We start from the raw sequence: 18,269 nt of genomic DNA, 5'->3' as shown, positions 1-18,269 counted from the left end.
CTCCGACAGCAGAGTGGCTGGCGATAGACGGTAAGAATACCCTGTCGGATGTCTTCTGACATTGGAGCTGTACAAGCTTCAATCAGAATGTAGGAAGACGTCAGACAGTGGATTGGAAAGGGCTAAATACAGAGGCTGATCATGTCCCACTCACACAGGTGCTTGGATCGTGTAGTACAACAGGGCTCTCGTGATGAGAACCGCAGCTGCGAGCGTCATAGGGTAAAACACGTTTTCAGCCTCCAACTCTAGAAGTTTTTCCATTTACTGCTAGTACACAGAATTCTTGGAAGAGGCTGAGGAGTTAACAGTTGCACATCTTTTCACTTCAACTCTTCTATAAGGATGGTTAAGTATTGCTGTGCCCGTCACCATTCATTATTATTTAAAGGGGAACACCATCAAAAACTGGAGTTCCTATTATAAATATTTAATAGGTAGCCTTTCGGACTTTCTAAAAAATTTTAGAGGTTTTGGCCCGTATAGTTGCTAATGTTTGCTTCATGGCATAGCAGTGCTGGCTATTGACTCATACATTACAGCAGTCCATATGTATTAGGACTGCCTATGTATTAGACTGCCTATGTCTACTAGCAGTAAATGTACAAGGGGTGGCCAAAATATGGAAACACCTTACGAAATGCATGCCTTCAATTACAATGCATATAATGCATGTTTCAATTAGACATGTATAGACCTATTTTAAGTGGAGGTAATATGACGCAGAAGTGAACATCTGCCAGAGCAACAAGGTTCCATTGGTTAGAGGTTTGAGCCACTCATCTGCTGTTACCAGCTGGCTCCAAAAAAACACCCAGAGCAGGGCAAGAGGTGAAGTAAACACAAATTTGGCAGGAAAGCTCTCAGCCAAGCAGGGGTCAAAAGGGCAGCTCAGTGCTAATGATTAAAATCCCGAAAGGTGTTTCCATATTTTTGTCCACCCCCTGTAGGTAGTGCTCCAAAAACATGTGAAAATCTTCTAGTCCAGCATGGAAGACAGAGTAAGACCACTTCCCAGCACTGCGGTGAAGACCCAACTAGATAAAGCGCCTCTTTTTTATCATTGCATTTATAAAGGGAACTTAGGACGGGCGTTGCGGTGTCATAATGCTTCGAACCCTAAACGTATGAGTTGAGTTGATATCCAGTTATCTTTCTGTGTTCTTAGTTGGCTGAGGAAGCAGATCTACTCCATGGATCAGACAAGAAGGAGCAGGTAAGATGACATTCTTCACATTTCACTTCTGTAAAAGTATTTGCTAGACAGACCCCAATAAAACCAGAAATGACTAGAAAGTCATAGTCAGTTGCTATTCAGCTATGTGTTTGGATGCATCAAGCTTGCTTAAAGGGGTTGTCTGGAGATTACATAAAAGGCCTACTTTTTTCCTAGAAAGAGTGCCACTCTTGTCCAATGGTCATGTCTAGTATTGCAGCTCAGCTTCATTCAAGGGAAGAGATGTGGGATGTGAGCTGCAATACCACACAATGCCTATGCACAAGAGTGGCACCGTGTGTGATGGCACTACAGCTTTCATAATCCCATAAGAGAACAGGTCACTGCCTACTACAAGATCAACGCGGTAGCATTTTCTAAAGAAAATGAATATTTTTTTATGTGGTTCTGGGGCGTTACTGTTTCTCCTTGTGGAGAGCACCACAAGGGTGTAGGGGGTCTTATAGGCCATGCAATGCTCCATGGGAAAAATATATGCAAATTGGAGGATGGAAAAATGCCCCCCACAGTGACACCTGTTGAAAGGTAGCTACCCTATAAGTCAATGTCCAACCTTGTAACGAATCAAAACTCCCAGCATGCGGCTGTCAAGAACATACTGGGAGTTGTAGTTTTGCAGCAGCTGGAGTGATACAAGTTGGAGTCCCTTGGTTTAGCAAGTCGACGACTCTTAACCAGACTGCCAGGGTATGCTGGCACACTGTTCCCATTCTCATGTGATCTGCACCATTCTTCCATTGTCTTGGGGTCTCAGAACCGGGGAGGTTCCTTCAGGAAGTACAGGATGTGGCATTCTTCAGGGATTGTTTCATATTTAAGAGTAATCACGTTTCTCAGAGAGTGAAATTAATTCATTGTTGTACATGTCAGGAAGTAAACTTTATGCCAAACGCTTCCATTGAAGGGAAAGCATTTTTTTTTGTTACGCCCGCAGTTCTTTCATGACGTTAGGACATTTATTGCCCCATGGAAGAAATGATTGCCTGAACTGATGAGGTCCGAAAGATCCAAACAAATCTGTCCACAGACGGGTCGTATCTCTATTCGCATAAGAAGAAAGATCAGATATGGGGGGGCAGTAACTTTCTATAGTTTGCGATTCAGATGCATGCATTCTGTTAATAGAGAGGAGCAGCTCATGGCCTTCAAGACAGCCGGGAAGACTCAGACTCGGATGATCGTCCAATAGAGATGAGCGAGCATACCCGCTAAGGGCAATTACTCGATCGAGCATTGTCCTTAGCGAGTACCTGCCCGCTCGGAAGAAAAGGTTGGGCTGCTGGCGCGGATGAGAGGTGAGTTGCGGCAGTGAGGAGGGGGGAGCGGGGGTGAGAGAGGGAGAGAGAGATCTCCCCTCTGTTCCTCCCCTCTCTCCCTGCCACTCCCCGCCCACCGCCGGCAGCCGAACCTTTTCTTCCGAGCGGGCAGGTACTCGCTAAGGGCAATGCTCGATCGAGTAATTGCCCTTAGCGAGTATGCTCGCTCATCTCTACCGACCAAGTTAGAGTACCTTTACGCTGGGCAACTATTGTTCAGATAGTCATTTAGAAGAGTCGCTGAAGTATTCAAACTATAGTTGTATTCGAAAACTTTTACACAGAGTGACGATTGTTCATTAGTTACTCACCAACATATTGTTCATAGAGGGGAACTCCATGCAGATCTGTTCGAAAATCGGTCAGATACAAATGATTGTGACTTTACTCCTGACGTCTTTTGACCAACCAGCGATTATTTTTTAGGAGAGCTGAAGCAAAACAATTAGGAACTAGTAAGAAAATAATCACTCGTCGACCTGTCGGTGGCCAAGTTTACACAAAGTGACTGTTGTCAGGATGATTATCATTCAAATTCCCGTGTAAAAGGGCCATTACTCTACACACCTTCAGTAGCCTAATGAACCTATTGGGGACGATGGATTCTACTTTCGGTTTCCTGTTGTTGGCTGCCTCCGGGCAACTTTCTGCTTTGCATAGAGGGAAACAAGAGTCTATTTGTTACAGGATAAAGATTTGTTTAAAAATTTGAGTAGGACTCTCATGCGCTGCGCCAAACGTGATGTAACAAATGTTAACTTGACATATAGAGGGAACCTGTCAGCATATCTAAGCACCTACAACCACCAACACCTACAGAAGACAATAGTAATGCTGTTTCACAAACTCATTTTCTTATCCCTTTTGTATAACCCATACCTACAGAAATCGATATTTAAAATGTCCTGCGCTGCATGCAAATAGTGGCCCGGCTGGACTGACTCTCTTTCCCGGAGATTGATTCGAAAGCCCATCCTTTTCTGCCTCTGCTGGGTGGACGTTGTTTGCTCCGTCATCTGCAGGACAATTGAACTCTTGCGAATCTGCCGTGAGATTCGGACGGTCGTATGTGTAGAGGAGTTCGCAGAGTCTGCTCACAAATGGGCCAAGGGATTTGCGCATGTGCCCGCCCACTCTTTCACGGCGCACGCTCAAGATTTCAATTGTCCTGCTGATTACATAGCCTACAAAATCCTCCTAACAGAGGCAGAAAGGGGCAAACTTTTTAATCAATCTCCGGTTAAGATAGTCGGCGGTCCAGCGGACTCACCGGACCGCTTGGCCGCAATCTGCATGAGCTCATTTTTTGCCCTGTGAGTGGGCAAAATACGCCTGCGGAATTCCGATGCGGAAATGATGAGGAAGCTAAAAAGAATTGCCATGCAGAAAACCGTATATTTGTACGCTTTTTTTGAGGCATAATTCATGCGTTAAATTGCGCCATATGAACATACCTTTAACCCTTTCCAATCCACTGTCTGACGTCTTACGACTTTCTGATTGAAGGCTGTACAGCTCCGATGTAGAAAAAAGACGTCCAGCAGGGTATTCTTACAGTATATTACTGGCTGCTCTGTTTTTTTTTTTTGGGGGGGGGGGGCTCCCCAGCATGTCCCATCCCGCAGTACTGGCTCTAGCCAACAGATGGCGCCATTGTATAATGGCAGAAAGAGAAAACTCCCTAGGAAACCCTGAATCCAAAATTGGATTGCAAAGGGTTAAAGTACTTTTTGTGTCGTGATTACATTTAGCTCTGCTATATTTTTACATAAAACGCCCCGGTCCATCGCTCCACTCAAAATTCAATTTTCTCGATTTGGTTCCTTAGTTTTTTTAACTTTGCCATCTAGCAGAAAGTAGAAATCTGTCTCATTCCTCGAATGATTGCTGTCTCCGTACCGGAGCGCATCGCCGTATAGGAAACATCTCCGTACAATAATCAGAGGTGAACAAAGGTTAAATATCAACCGCCAAAACAAAATCTGCGCCTGAATAGAGCGCGGCGTCCGAAGGAAGAGCCCTGAACGGTACCAGGTTCATTCTGTTACACACAAATCAGAGTTTATGCGTTTTGCAGTAACGCGGCTTTGAATAATATTCTGTATTAATCATGAATAATATCCCGGCACGGTTCGATTAAACTGCAGCTCCTACTGGAACTGACTGCGGCAATGGCCGCTGATTAGATTGTAAACTCTACTAACATATAAACAGGCTGGCGAGCGAATTCTGTTTAGGCTGAATGATTGTTACCAGCCAAAATGATCATACCAGCTGAGCGCTCGGCCGTGACCGGTGGAAAATTGAAAAGCTGCTCTGCGGATGCAGATACATACAGAGTGTAATTCTGCTGAAATGGTTTGCCTATCTTGACTAAACTTTTTTAATATGCTTATCCATCACAATACTTTGGGGTTAGTCTATAACCAGGCGGATGAATGGACTTCGCTTCATACAAAGGTACTTTATACTCTCTTAAAGAGGTTCTCCGCCTACATTTTATGCTTAGAAATTGAGGAAGTTTTGCTAAGTCTCCTTGTAAGAAATAAAACTAAATCTTGTTATTTGTATAGCGCCAACTTATTCGTCAGTGCTTTCAGGTAATTTATTTAATACTCCCCCCCCCCATCCCCCCCACCAAGCTCGGTACTTATTTTACCGATCTCAGAAGGACGGAAGGCTGAGTCAACCTTGAGCCGGCTACCTGAACCACGTAGGGATTGAACTCGCAACCTTCAGGTCATGAGCGAGAGCTTAGGACTGCATTTGTGCTGCCTTAACACTTTGCGCAACACGAGGCTCCTTGCCCCTTCTGTAGGGTGCAAAGTGGTCTGGCATTACACAATACCTATGGGCAAGGCATCATACAGTGGGGTACACTGCTCAGGATCCTCATATGTGAGCCACTGCTAAGTCACTGCAAAGAGTTACTTCTTCTGCCTCAAACGCCAACATATGACATCATTACATATTAATTTGTACAAGCTCCATCTAATATTACTTGTAAGGAAAGTGAGTAAACTAAGCTTCTCCTGGCACTAGCAGCAAATTGTCAAGGGCTTAAAGGGGTTGTCCCGCGGCAGCAAGTGGGTCTATACACTTCTGTATGGCCATAATAATGCACTTTGTAATGTACATTGTGCATTAATTATGAGCCATACAGAAGTTATAAGAAGTTTTATACTTACCTGCTCCGTTGCTGGCGTCCTCGTCTCCATGGTGCCGACTAATTTTCGCCCTCCGATGGCCAAATTAGCCGCGCTTGCGCAGTCCGGGTCTTCTGCAGTCTTCTATGGAGCCGCTCGTGCAGAATGCAGGCTCCGTGTAGCAATCAGGAGGCTGGAATCGGCAATGGACCGCACAGAAGAGCTGCGGTCCACGGAGACAGAGGATCCCGGCGGCCATCTTCAGCGGTAAGTATTGAAGTCACCGGAGCGCGGGGATTAAGGTAAGCGCTCCGGTAAGCTTTCTTTACCTCCCTGCATCGGGGTTGTCTCGCGCCGACCGGGGGGGGGTTGAAAAAAAAAAAAACCCGTTTCGGCGCGGGACAACCCCTTTAAAGAAGTTGCTTAAGCGGGTTGTCCCACCAATAGAAGCTATACTTTATCCACAGGATAGTAATTGATTGGTGGGGGTCCGACTGCTGGAACCTCAACCAATATGAAAACAGGGGTCCCAAACAGGGGCGTAAGTAAAGGCTTAGGGGCCCTGATGCAAAAGGTGAGCTGGGCCCCCCCCTCTATCTGTATCTGTACCCGTACCCATACCTAAACCATGCTGCACAGAGACATAACTTGAAGCTTCTGGGCCCCAATGCAAAACCTGTAACAGGGCCCACAACTATAATGCTTTATTCATAGTACTGGGCTCCCTATATGGAGAAGACAGGCCTTATGGGCCCGCTAAGGCTCCTGGGCCCGGGTGCAACCGCATCCCCTGCACCCTCTATAGTTACCCCCCTGGTCCCAAATGTTTCTACATGAATAAAGCGATCGTTACGCATACGCACTGCCGCTCCATTCATTTCAATGAGACTGCCAGATATGGCCAAGTCTCAGGGTAGGTCATCAAAAGTTGATCGGCAGGGGGCCATTGCTCAGGATCCTTGCTGATCATCTGATCTTCCAGTTCATTATCAGGACAGCCGAGCTGGACATCCGCATTGGGGGTCGGAGATGAAAGTGTAAGGCCGGTCGTACAGGACCGGATTTGAATTGCGGTTTACTCGTATGATATGAAATAGCTTGCAGATAATCAATTGCATTGCATTACGCAGCACCAAACACATTAGCGTGCCGGAATTTCGAGCGAAAAATAAAACGCAGCATGTTCTATTTCACCGCGGATATATGCGACATTGAGCCGATTTTTCTCTATGGTCACATATACACCCGGAGCCCATTCACAATTGCATTGCATATGGACTGCGGGTATCCATGTCATTGCTACGCGATGGCGCAGGAAATACAACAACAACCAAAAAAAAACAGGTGTACTGCGCATTGTGTATTTAGCACATTGATATGCTCACATAAAAGATAGAAATGGCCAATAAAAGGGCATTTGCTCGCTTTTCGCCTATTCATTTGTCCTTTTACACGGCCCAACGATCAAGCATAAGAACATTCAAGCGAACATTCTTCCTGATAATCGGGCCGTGCAAAAGGCGCTTTATTCTCAGATGAAGCTGTGACAAGTCAATGGTGTCTTAGTGCTTTATTATGTTCCTAGCCTGTGGTGTATACGGTGATATACTATATATTCCTTCTTAGTGTCCTATGAAGCTTGACAAATGATTAAGTTTCCAGTCATCAATTTTTACTTATAATTGGGTCTGCTCGTTAACTGTGAACAGAAAAAGGCTGAAATTGAAGTATTTTTATATTAAATCTTAATTTTTGCCTTTCCCAGTATTAGCATCCGAGAGCTGAAGACAATACTTCCTCAGATGAACTTCAGAGTCGGAAGTGCAAAATCACTGAAAGACAAGCTGGTGGTAAATATTCATTAGAGGTGTTGGGTACCCACAGAGCAAAATACTGAAAAAAATGTCATGCGTTTGCAGAATGGGGGGGGGGGGGGTTGGGGGGCGCCCAGTTTATTAACTCGGAATTCTCTCCAAACTGTTACCTTCGTGTGGGCAAATAAGCACAAGGCCCGGATGTGTCCTAAGATGCAGAGATCACAAACACAAATACCTAAAACGAATTTCAGACTGAAAGTGCTGACCGTAACACCAACACGACAGAGAACTGCGTACTGTGGACTGGACTCACAGACAGCCATAACCTAGAACAAACAGCCAACACACTCACCAAATCTCCCCACACGCTAAAGCAGATGGAATAGCTGAAATATAAATATGAGGGATTAGTTCATGAATTGGCCAAGTCACTTAAGCTGCGAGCCCAGCGATCAAGGGTCCTCATGTCTCGCGGTCCCTACTCTAACATGATCCAGCAGCAGCAGACATAGTTCATACAGCAAGCAACAACAGCACAGAAGTAACGCAGCAAGCTGCAACACAGAAGTAGCAGGACACAAGTCACACAGCAAGCTGCAAGACAAAAGGAAATAGGACTGCTCACCCTGGACACCAAACAGACACTGACAGGAGCTGGGTATATATGTGAGCAAAGACCCAGGGGATTGGCTAGCAGGAGATCACTCCCAGACAGCACAATCATGCCACACCTGTGGAAATGTGCTCCTAGAAACCATAGTACTCCAGGTCCCAGCAGCATAACTTAACATAAACATTACATTTCTGTTAGTGGATCTTTCCTAATGACCTACAACCCCAATTCCAAAAAAGTTGGGGCGATGTGTAAAATGTAAATAAAAAAGAATGCAATCCTGAGGACCTTATCTCAATACGAGCCTCCCAAGATATACCCTCTGCCCTAGTAAACTGGAGGACACTGATACCGACTCTAACAGACGATACGTTCCAAGAGCTCCTGGAATCTCCTCTGTATGTATCCCCAGCAGCCAATAACAAAATGATCCAGCTGTATATAGTGTATCAGTGCTATCTCACTCCAGCAAGATTGTATAAAATGGGCAGAGTACAGTCTACAAACGGCATTAGGTGCTCTTGCGAGTATTCTGATTTTTGGCACATGATGTGGGAGTGTCCTGTTATTGAAAGTTTCTGGGGGGAGGTCACGGGTTTCCTCTCTGAACTTGTGGGAGTCCCTGTTCCACCGAGTCCAGAGATTTGCCTATCTGGAATATTAGATGAAGAAAGCTGGCAACACCATAAAAAGATTTTTCTGAGGGAATCATTGTTCCTTGCTAAAAAAAATGATTGCATTGCGGTGGATGGATCGTAAGAACTAGAGATGAGCGAGTATACTCGCTAAGGCACATTACTCAAGCGAGTAGTGCCTTAGCCGAGTATCTCCCCGCTCGTCTCTAAAGATTCGGGGGCCGGCGGGGAGCGGTGGGGGAGAGCGGGGAGGAACAGAGGGGAGATCTCTCTCTCCCTCTCTCCCCCCCGCTCCCCGCCGCAACTCACCTGTCATCCGTGCCGGCCCCCGAATCTTTAGAGACAAGCGGGGAGATACTCGGCTAAGGCACTACTCGCTCATCTCTAGTAAGAACCCCTCACTCTCAATGTGAAGAAAGCTGGTCAATTTGGTGGTACCATATAATTATATAGTCTACAAGGGACGTAAGTGTCTTGGGAAATTTGATAAAGTGTGGGGTTTGTGGTGTGAATCCCCCCTCACGTTATATTCTGGAGCTCAGACGTACCTCCAAACAGAACCACCAGTGCAACCCCATACCATCAGAGGTACAGGCTTTTGAACAGTACACTGATAACAAGTTGGATGGTCCCTCTCCTCTTCAGTCCACAGTGTCTGTGGTTTCCAAAAAGAATTTAAAAATGTTGATTCATCTGACCACAGAAGCTTTCCATTTTGCCTCAGTCCATTTTAAATGACTTTTGGCCCAGAGAAGACGCATGCGTTTCTGGATTGTGTTTTATATATGGCTTCTTCTTTGCATGATACAGCTTTAAATTGCATTTGTGGATTACATGGCAAACTGTTCACAAACAACGATTTCTGGAAGTCTTCTTGAGCCCATGCATTGATTTGCATTACAGAATCATGCCTGTTTTTAATGCAGTGACGCCTGAGGGTTCGTAGATGTCAAGCATCCGATATTGACGATCACCCTTGTCCCTTCTGCGCATGAATTTCTCCAGATTCTTTGAATCTGTTGATGATATTAGATACAATAGATGGTGGGATACTCAAAGTCTTCACAATTTCACGTTGAGAAACATTACCTGAAATTGTTCCACAGGTTTTAGATGCAGTTTTTCACAGATTGGTGAACCTCTGCCATCTTTGCTTCTGAGAGACTCTGCCTCTCGAACAGCTTTTTTATACACAGTCAAGTGATTTAGTAGAAAGTTGACCTCCCAGGAGTTTTACATTAGTACCACTTACTATTCGAGCATTTTGCTAACCCTGCTCCGTCATAGTGCTGTTTTCGGGAGCTGTGACGGAACCCTCTACAGCATACTAAAAAAACGTAGTGGTAATGCTACTTTAGTGTAATGTGTTACTAAGTATGTCCTTAGTGATACTATAGCTAACATCACATGGCTGTCATAGTATGCATAGACGCAAATACCATCCACACCTAATACTGATCAACCATCTATGGGTAATAGAAAATGGCCCGGTGGAGATGGTCGGGTAGTCCTCCTTTTACATCCTATTGTTTCTATAAGCCAGCACTACTCAAGACTTCAGTGACTGCCCTTTGCGCCTGCTATGTTGATGCTCATCTTGCTTGTATTCATTCTAATTATGATCTTATTATTATTGTAGGACATTGGGATCCACAGGGATGACCTCAGTTTTGAGCATGTACATATGTTCTACAAAAAACTGATGTTTGATCAACAAAGATCTGTAAGTATATTCATTATCATTCATTACCAGGCTTATGGTTCCTTTAGAAGGGTTGCCCTATCTAAAGCAGCCTTGTCTATATACCCTAATACCACTATAATTGGTCTTGTGTTCTAGTAAGCATACATGTGCACGCTGCTTGGGAACCCCACTGATTAGTTTCTGATGAGCAGCGCTGTTACTTCACTTCATATCAGGCACAATGTCATACATTTCACAGCGCCTGTGCCTAGTATTGGACCATGGTCCCATTCACTTGAAAGGGACTGAGTTGCTCTCAGGCCATGATGAATATGACAGCATAGGCGTGAGATGTGGTTGCAACGTTCACCCAAGTGCTGCAGCCTCTTCAATAAGCTCATCGGTGACGGAACCCTACCGATCCGATACTGATGACCTATTCTAAGGATAGGTCATCAATACTTTAGGCCCAGAAACCCCTTTAGATAGGAGACTTAAAGTCCCCAAGTTTTATAGGAGCTGATTTTGAGGATTATGCTTGCACATTTTTTTACTGAAACACAGTAAAATATTCTTCTTTTCAGATTCTGGATGAATTCAGGAGAGATTCTTCAGTATTTATTTTGGGGTAAGAATTTATTATTTAAGACTATTTGACTGCAAGAAACCCCCCCTAACACCAGTGGTCTCCAAGCATGAATTCTCCAGATGTTGCAAAAATGAAATTGCCAGAATGCCGGCTGTCCCGGGGCATGTTGTTAATTTTGCAACAGGTGGATACCACTGGCCTAGACTTACAGTCCATGTATCAAAGACTTCCAGCATGCCCTGAGTGGTACAGCTTGGAGACGTCTACATTATAACGTTGGTACATTGGAAATGAAAAATGGATAATTGGGATGCCTTTGGCTGCCAGAGGATGCAGTGAGTTGTAGTTTTGCAACAGAGAGCCACAGGTTGAAGACAACTAAATTCTAACATATGCCCTCAAACTCCAGTACTGTTACTGTCAGCTCCGACTGCAGACAAAGTCAACCAATGGAGGAGATCAACATTAAAGGGGTATTCCCATCTTGGCATGTTATTCCCTATCCACAGTATAGGAGATGAATTGATGATTGGGACCCCCACAAATCCAGCAATATTTCGCCCAGCATGTCCCTAAATTTTGACAGTGGTGGCCACACATGCGCACTTGTTGGAGTGCTCTTTTAAATTTAGTATTGACAATAAGGCTACTGGGACCTGAGTTTTTTGATGTACCCGAATTAATTAACGACGATCATCGGAGAAAGAACAAGAAACATCAACTGTGTGAAGTCACCACTGCGCGCTTTCTGCCGGGCCAGCCCAGTGTTAGCCTTATGTATAACACAAAGTAGAACAAAGAAAGGCGCAGTATCCAATCAAGGTAGGCAACTCCTTAGGGTCCTCTTAGCCTCCTGTGGTGGAGAGTGTTAAGGCAGCAGAAATGCAGTCCTAAGCTCTCGCTCACAACCTTCAGTTCAATCCCTGCTTGGTTCAGGTAGCTGGCTCAAGGTTGACTCATCCTTCCGAGGTCGGTAAAATGAGTACTCAGCTTGCTGGGGGGGGGGGGGGGGGTAATTAATAAATAAATTACCTGAAAGTGCTGCGGAATATGTTGGCGCTATACAAATAACAAGATTTTTTTTTTTTCACACGGGATGATCTGTCGGGCACAGGTCGTCCCAGCGATAATCGTTCCTGTGCATTGCTGACACCAAGAAACAAGAGATTATGTTTAACTGCTCAGCAAATGTGAATAGGAGTTTAAAGGGACTCTTTCATGTCCTATGAGTCCCATAGGCTAAACTAATGGGCTCATAGGAGATGTGATGCTGAGTCCAGGATACCTTGAACTTACCTTCCTTACCATTCCCTTGCTGTCTGCCCACAAAGCCGCCACTCCATACATCCCGCAGACATGCTCATAGCAGGAGAACTAATCCTCTTATTATGTGTGCATGCATAAGTAGTCCACAGGATGCACGGAGAAGCGACTTTGCGAGCGGGCAGCATGGGACTGAACAGGAAGGCAAGCAGTGGCGTAACTTGAAGCTTCCGGGCCCCAATGCAAAACCTGTAACAGGGCCCCGAACTATAATGCTTTAGCCATACTACTGGGCTCCCTATATGGAGAAAAGAGGCCTTATGGGCCCTCCAAGGCTCCTGGGCCCGGGTGCAACTGCATTCTCTACATCCCCTATACTTACGTCCATGAAGGCAAGTCTAAAAGAGGAATCTTCGGTCTAAGCCCGGCATCACCTATGAGCCCATTTGTTTAGTTTATAGGGCTTCTGTGAGATGATGGAGCCCCTTTAACCCTTTCCAATCCACTGTCTGACGTCTAAAGACTTTCTGATTTGAAGGCTGTACAGCTCCAATGTCAGAAGATGTCCGGCAGGGTATTCGTACTGTAGATTACTGGCCGCTCTGTTGCTGAGGGCCTCTCTAGCATGTCCCATACCCCAGTACTGGCTCTAGCCAGCAGATGGCACCATTGTATAATGGCAGAAAGAGAAAGCCCCCTAGGAAACCCTGAATCCAAAATTGGATTGCAAAGGGTTAAGGGCCTGTCACCCACTTGGATTCAGATATATGTTTGTATTTTTCAGAAACGTGGATCGGGCCGATGCCTCTGCCGTTCATTTGCATGACTTTCAAAGGTTTTTGCAACATGAACAACAGGTACGTGCCAGAGTTGTGTTCTTAGGAAGGATGATACAGTCATCCGATGAAAGCCCCATTATACTCCATTCTGTGGTTTCTCGAATCGGATGATATCATGGTCCAAGGTTCGCATTTGTATATGTCAGCTGATAAAGAATACAATAAGGTTCTAAGAACCCAGAATGCCTTTCCAAGGCTACTCGGATGTTTCCTTTCAGAAGACTGCTGATCAGCATTGTGTTGTGATAAAGTATTATAAGTGCAGTGCACTCAGAGCCACATGAAGGTTATTAAAGGGAGTGTAGACTTTTGCAATCATTTTTTTTTATTGTTCAATGCATCCAAAATAAATCGATCGTTTTATGTCTACAAATCCTCTGCAGACCTATGTGTCTCTATGGATGCAAACCGGAACCAAAGCCCATGCAGTCCTTCCATTGCCTCTGCCTCCTCATCTTGCTAGCCTGTTGTCTGATGTGCTGGGGCGTTCAAAATTTCCTCTAGCCTAACCGTACCGTAACAATTGTAACCCAAGTCTATGGAGCGGAGTCTACTCCATACCTAGCGGCTAGTAACTGCCATGATCAGTTGGCGTTGATCGTGGCAGTTAACTCTTTAGAGTTTTGATATGCAAATGATAAAAGTTGTAGTGATTAGATGGAGGGTCTTGTCACGGGAGGCCATAAAAGTGGTTCCCCCCTTGGCCTATAAGAGGCTCTCGGAGGCTCCTTGTGTGTAGTGACCTCTTCCTCCGCTTGTAGAGCTTGTTGACCACTCGACGCCTCTACAACGCAGAGAAGAGATTTCACCCTGTTACCAGAGTCTTGAGAGGGGCGCATTATTGGAATGTGAGGAGCTGAATGGTCGTATCCATGAATTGTCCCTCACAGGCCGTTTTGACCGGACTGTTAGGAGGTGTTGAGACCAGTGGATGGGGGCACACAAGGTGACCGGGTTCATGACGCCCCTTACAGACCACCAGTAGAGAAGAGTGTCTGATCGTCCAACAAGCACCAGCAGCTCCAACTGTTTTGTTGTCCGCCATCCAGAGACAGGTGGCGCCATCATTACAGGCCTCCCACAACATCCTTCGCCTCTACCTTGGCCTATTCTGGACAGAAACATGTGGAACGATGCAGGTGATGCAATGACATCATTGCATTACAGGGGAGGCTTTAGATAGCAGATCAGGAACAGCTCGGCTTCCTGCTGTGCTGTAGTTATAGTCAATTGTATCAGCATCTTTAAGATGCAAATACTATTAGTCTCAAAGAAGGAGGACTGGGTTGATCCCACCCCTGAGTCAAGAATCAGTGGGCCCCAGCAGATACATACAACTATCCTACCAGGAATCAAAAGTAGAATTTATTGGTCTTGTTAGAAGTATAGCCGACCATTCCCAGAGTATCACCCCATTGTTGGCAGCACATTACTATCTAGAATGTCAGGGTACACCTCCATGTTCATGGTTCTTGTCACTACAACCAATGGACCGAGACCAGGCAATGTAGAACATCCCCAGACCATAAGGGAACCTCGGCTCTACTTAACAACACACTCAAGCAAAAGGTGTTCCCCAGGATCCTCCACACCCGGGTACCTCTATCTGATATTAAAATGGAATATTGGGATCCATCACTCTATAGAAGGTTCTTCCATTGCTCAACTGTCCAACAACAGCGCTCCTTGCACCATTGTAGGCTGGCCAATGCATTACGCTTCATGATGGACTGCTTGTGTGCAGCAGCCTAACCCGTATATCCCATCACAAACTATGGCTTTTACCCCCAAGGGTCCAGATCTCATGTAGTATGGTTTAGGACACAACATGCTAATAAGACACGATCCATTCCCCTGATAGGGGGGTCCAAATACTTTTAGTAAGAAAGTATATATAGAGATATGAGATAGGGAGATATGAGATGGATACAGTTGATAGATATTTCTTCATATCCAACAGTTAAGCTTGCCTCTGCTTTAGCACCAATCTAGATGCCTACACATAAGTAAACCCGTCAGACTGCTCTCGGTAATTACCACACTCTTGTACGTTACCGTATGACATAACTCAAACATCTGAATAAAACAACTTCCATAGTTGGACACGCCAGTCCTACTGGTACCAGTAAATCCAATCTGCATCCAAATCAGTCTCTGTAATACGGGACATGACATTTCTTTCTTTTTCAATACTGTAACCCCCACCCTTTCATATCGCACTTTCTGTGTAAAACCTCTGGCGGCCCCGCGGGGGGCTCATTATGCATCCGCTCACAATACTCAGTCTTTTCCTCATTTAATTATTAAAAGTAACAAAAAAAAAGTAATAATAATAGAAATGAAATCTAAAGGAGAATGTGAATGGAAGAATGGTTCCGCCCATTATGTGCATTGTGCTGCGGGACCATCAATAGAGTGGGATTTTGAATATTAGGCTTCCATTCAGGGTACAGCAGGGGCGCGCCATTCAATGTTTGCAGATATTTAACATTCTCTATGCAAATAAAGAAGAAGCTGCTGCTGGGAAAATGATTTGTTCCCTGCACCTACCATGCCACCCAAAGACCATCATTATTATCCAGATGGAATGAGATTAGCTTCGCAATGCTTCTTTGCATATGAAAATGGCCTGTCCTCCCAGTAGGACGAGGTGCTGAAAGCCAACAGCGTCGTTCTTTGTCTCCGTATTTGCATGGAGTAATTACATCCAACTTAGTCCTTTTCATTACCTACCCCGGTGTGCTGCCTGATGCCGTAGATAGTAAGTGCCAGGGTTAGCTGCTGTTTGCTGTGACAGCTCATCGCAACCGTCGGGTCTCTCGTTTTCTGCTATTCAGAATAACCTTACTAATTATCTGTTTGGTTGTAACCCTTTACTGACAACCTTGACAGAAGATTCCGGCTAGGGATACCTAGATTTTTGCGTTGTTTGACTTTAAAAGGGGTTCTCCGCTTTTAACAATCCCTTTTTGTTTAGAAGGGTACTACGTAATAAGCTGATCACAGGGTGGGACCTCCAGCAACCAGCTGAAAGTGTTTAAAGGGGTTGTCCAAGACTTTTACTATTGATGACCTAGCATAGGTCATAAATAGTTGATCAGTGGGGATCCACCACTCGGAATTCAGGACCCCTGCTGGTCAAATGATCATCAGTGTGGACAGCGCTGGAAACTGATAACAGTGTCCTTACTACAGTGGCCTGGTTTGGTACTGCAAGCACAGCTCCCATTAAATTCAGTGGGACCTGTGTCTGTAGTATTAACCCTTTCCAATCCACTGACTGACCTCTGAAGACATTATGATTTAAGGCAGTACAGCTCAGATGTTGGAAGACATCCGTCGGGGTTCTCTTACTGTATATTGCCAGCCTCTCTGCTGTCGGAGCCTATCCCATGTGTCACCTCATGCAGTACTGGCTTTAGCCAGCATATAGCGCCGTTGTATAATGGCAGAAAAAGAGTAAGCCCCCTAGGAAAACCAGGATACAAATTGGATTGGAAAGGATTAAAGTGGGCTGTTGTGATGTTGACAGGACTATCTGCTTCCAGAAATATCTGAACTGACAGCGGCTCTAGCGATCAGCTGATCGGTGGGGATCCCAAGGTGTGGACTCCTGCCGATTGTGAAAGTCTCGGACAACACCTTTATGTTTTTTGCAGCTCCACCACAGCCTTACATTGTAATTAATGGGCTTTAAAGGGGGTTGTCCCGCAAAAAGAAGTTATGTCCTATCCACAGGTTACAAATGAAACCTAATTGGTGGTGGTCCAACCATTTGGAACCCTATCAATCAAGAAAAAGGCAGTCCATGGAGTTTCCCTGAATGGAGCCAGAGGTTAGGCTTGTTCACTACCGTTTCGTTCATTTCCACGGGACTGTCGGAGATAACTGAATGCTTGAACTTGATCAAATCTCAATCAGTTCCATTGAAATGAATGGAGTGGCAGTGTGCATGGTCGACCGTTTCCATATTCATTCGGGGATCAGGACCCCTGTTCTCGTGGCAATCCCAGTGGTCAGACCGACCACCATTCAGATAATTATACTCTAACTTCCCTTTGCGGGACAACCCCTTGAAAGCATCGACAAGTTGGGTCCTCCAGAAAAAAGGCAATCTTTGTAGCTACTCTTCGCTCTTATTAATAGTTGGGCTCCTGAATAGGGTACCCTCCCTAAAAGGGTATTTGAAAATGGGTTTTCTAATTTGGATAGCCTCTTTAAATTTTTCTTTCTCCACTTCTGCTGCATTTAGGCTAATGCAGCCAATGGAAATGGTGAGCAACAAATAATGTCCTCCACTTAAATGGGACTAAGCTGAAGTACCAAGCAGAGCTGCTACCAAATGTACAAAGCTGCGCCTGCTAAACAAGGAAGGGATTTCTTGAGTCGGCGGATCAGTGAGGTGTCGAGCACCCACCGATCTGATGTTGATATCAATACTGCAGTCCCAGAAAACCATTTTATTACAGCCCTTTAATAATTGTGTCCTATTATATCATTCCAGTATAATAAAGACACATTCTGTGAAAAGTCTGTGACATCTTATTATTTATTACCCCAAAAGGAATCGTCGGCCCAGGATCTTAATAAGGTTCGTGAACGCATGACCAAATTTATCGATGACACTATGAGGGAGACGGCGGAGCCCTTTCTGTATGTGGACGAGGTAAGAAAACTCTGCAGGAAAGATCTGCTAATTGCACACACAGCTTCTCAAGATGTAGTATTTAACTCTGTCGAAAATCCGGCAAACATAACTAAGAAACAGCAGACATAACTAAGAAATAGATATAAATCAAGACTAACAAACGCTCAAAACACTCACCTGCATACATAGCCACATGGAATAACTATAGAATGTAGAGGTATAGGTTCGTATTTTAGCCTAGATACTTAAGACCGCGAGCCTGCTTCAAGGTTCCTCATTGTCTGGCCGGTTCCTACTCTAACGAGACAACTTCCACATGAAACCTGCCTGCAAGCGGGGCAATCGTCCTGACAGGGATGACCCCACGCTGGAACCTACCTAGACCTAGATGACAAACGAAACACAGCAGGACTGAAGGCAGCTCTCACCAACACTGAGCACATTGAACAGAGGAAAGCCCAGCAGTCTCTAGCAGAGGAGCT

At 45.1% G+C, this 18,269-nt stretch overlaps 1 protein-coding gene across 1 annotated transcript in view; it reads left to right on the top strand.

Moving 5' to 3' along the window:
• The window catches only part of PLCG2 (phospholipase C gamma 2), a 130,084-nt gene that overhangs the window by 38,273 nt on the left and 73,542 nt on the right, over nt 1-18,269 (top strand). The window contains exons 5-10 of the mRNA XM_066583776.1: nt 1,169-1,216; nt 7,465-7,549; nt 10,404-10,487; nt 11,033-11,076; nt 13,085-13,157; nt 17,704-17,805. Of these exons, the coding sequence (XP_066439873.1) occupies nt 1,169-1,216; nt 7,465-7,549; nt 10,404-10,487; nt 11,033-11,076; nt 13,085-13,157; nt 17,704-17,805 (436 nt within the window). The remainder of the gene's footprint in view (nt 1-1,168; nt 1,217-7,464; nt 7,550-10,403; nt 10,488-11,032; nt 11,077-13,084; nt 13,158-17,703; nt 17,806-18,269) is intronic.

The sequence above is a fragment of the Eleutherodactylus coqui genome, chromosome 11 (genome assembly GCF_035609145.1).
Source record: "Eleutherodactylus coqui strain aEleCoq1 chromosome 11, aEleCoq1.hap1, whole genome shotgun sequence".
NCBI lineage: Eukaryota > Metazoa > Chordata > Amphibia > Anura > Eleutherodactylidae > Eleutherodactylus > Eleutherodactylus coqui.
Note: the sequence above shows the minus strand (reverse complement) of the source record. Positions and strands in the feature narration are given on the sequence as shown.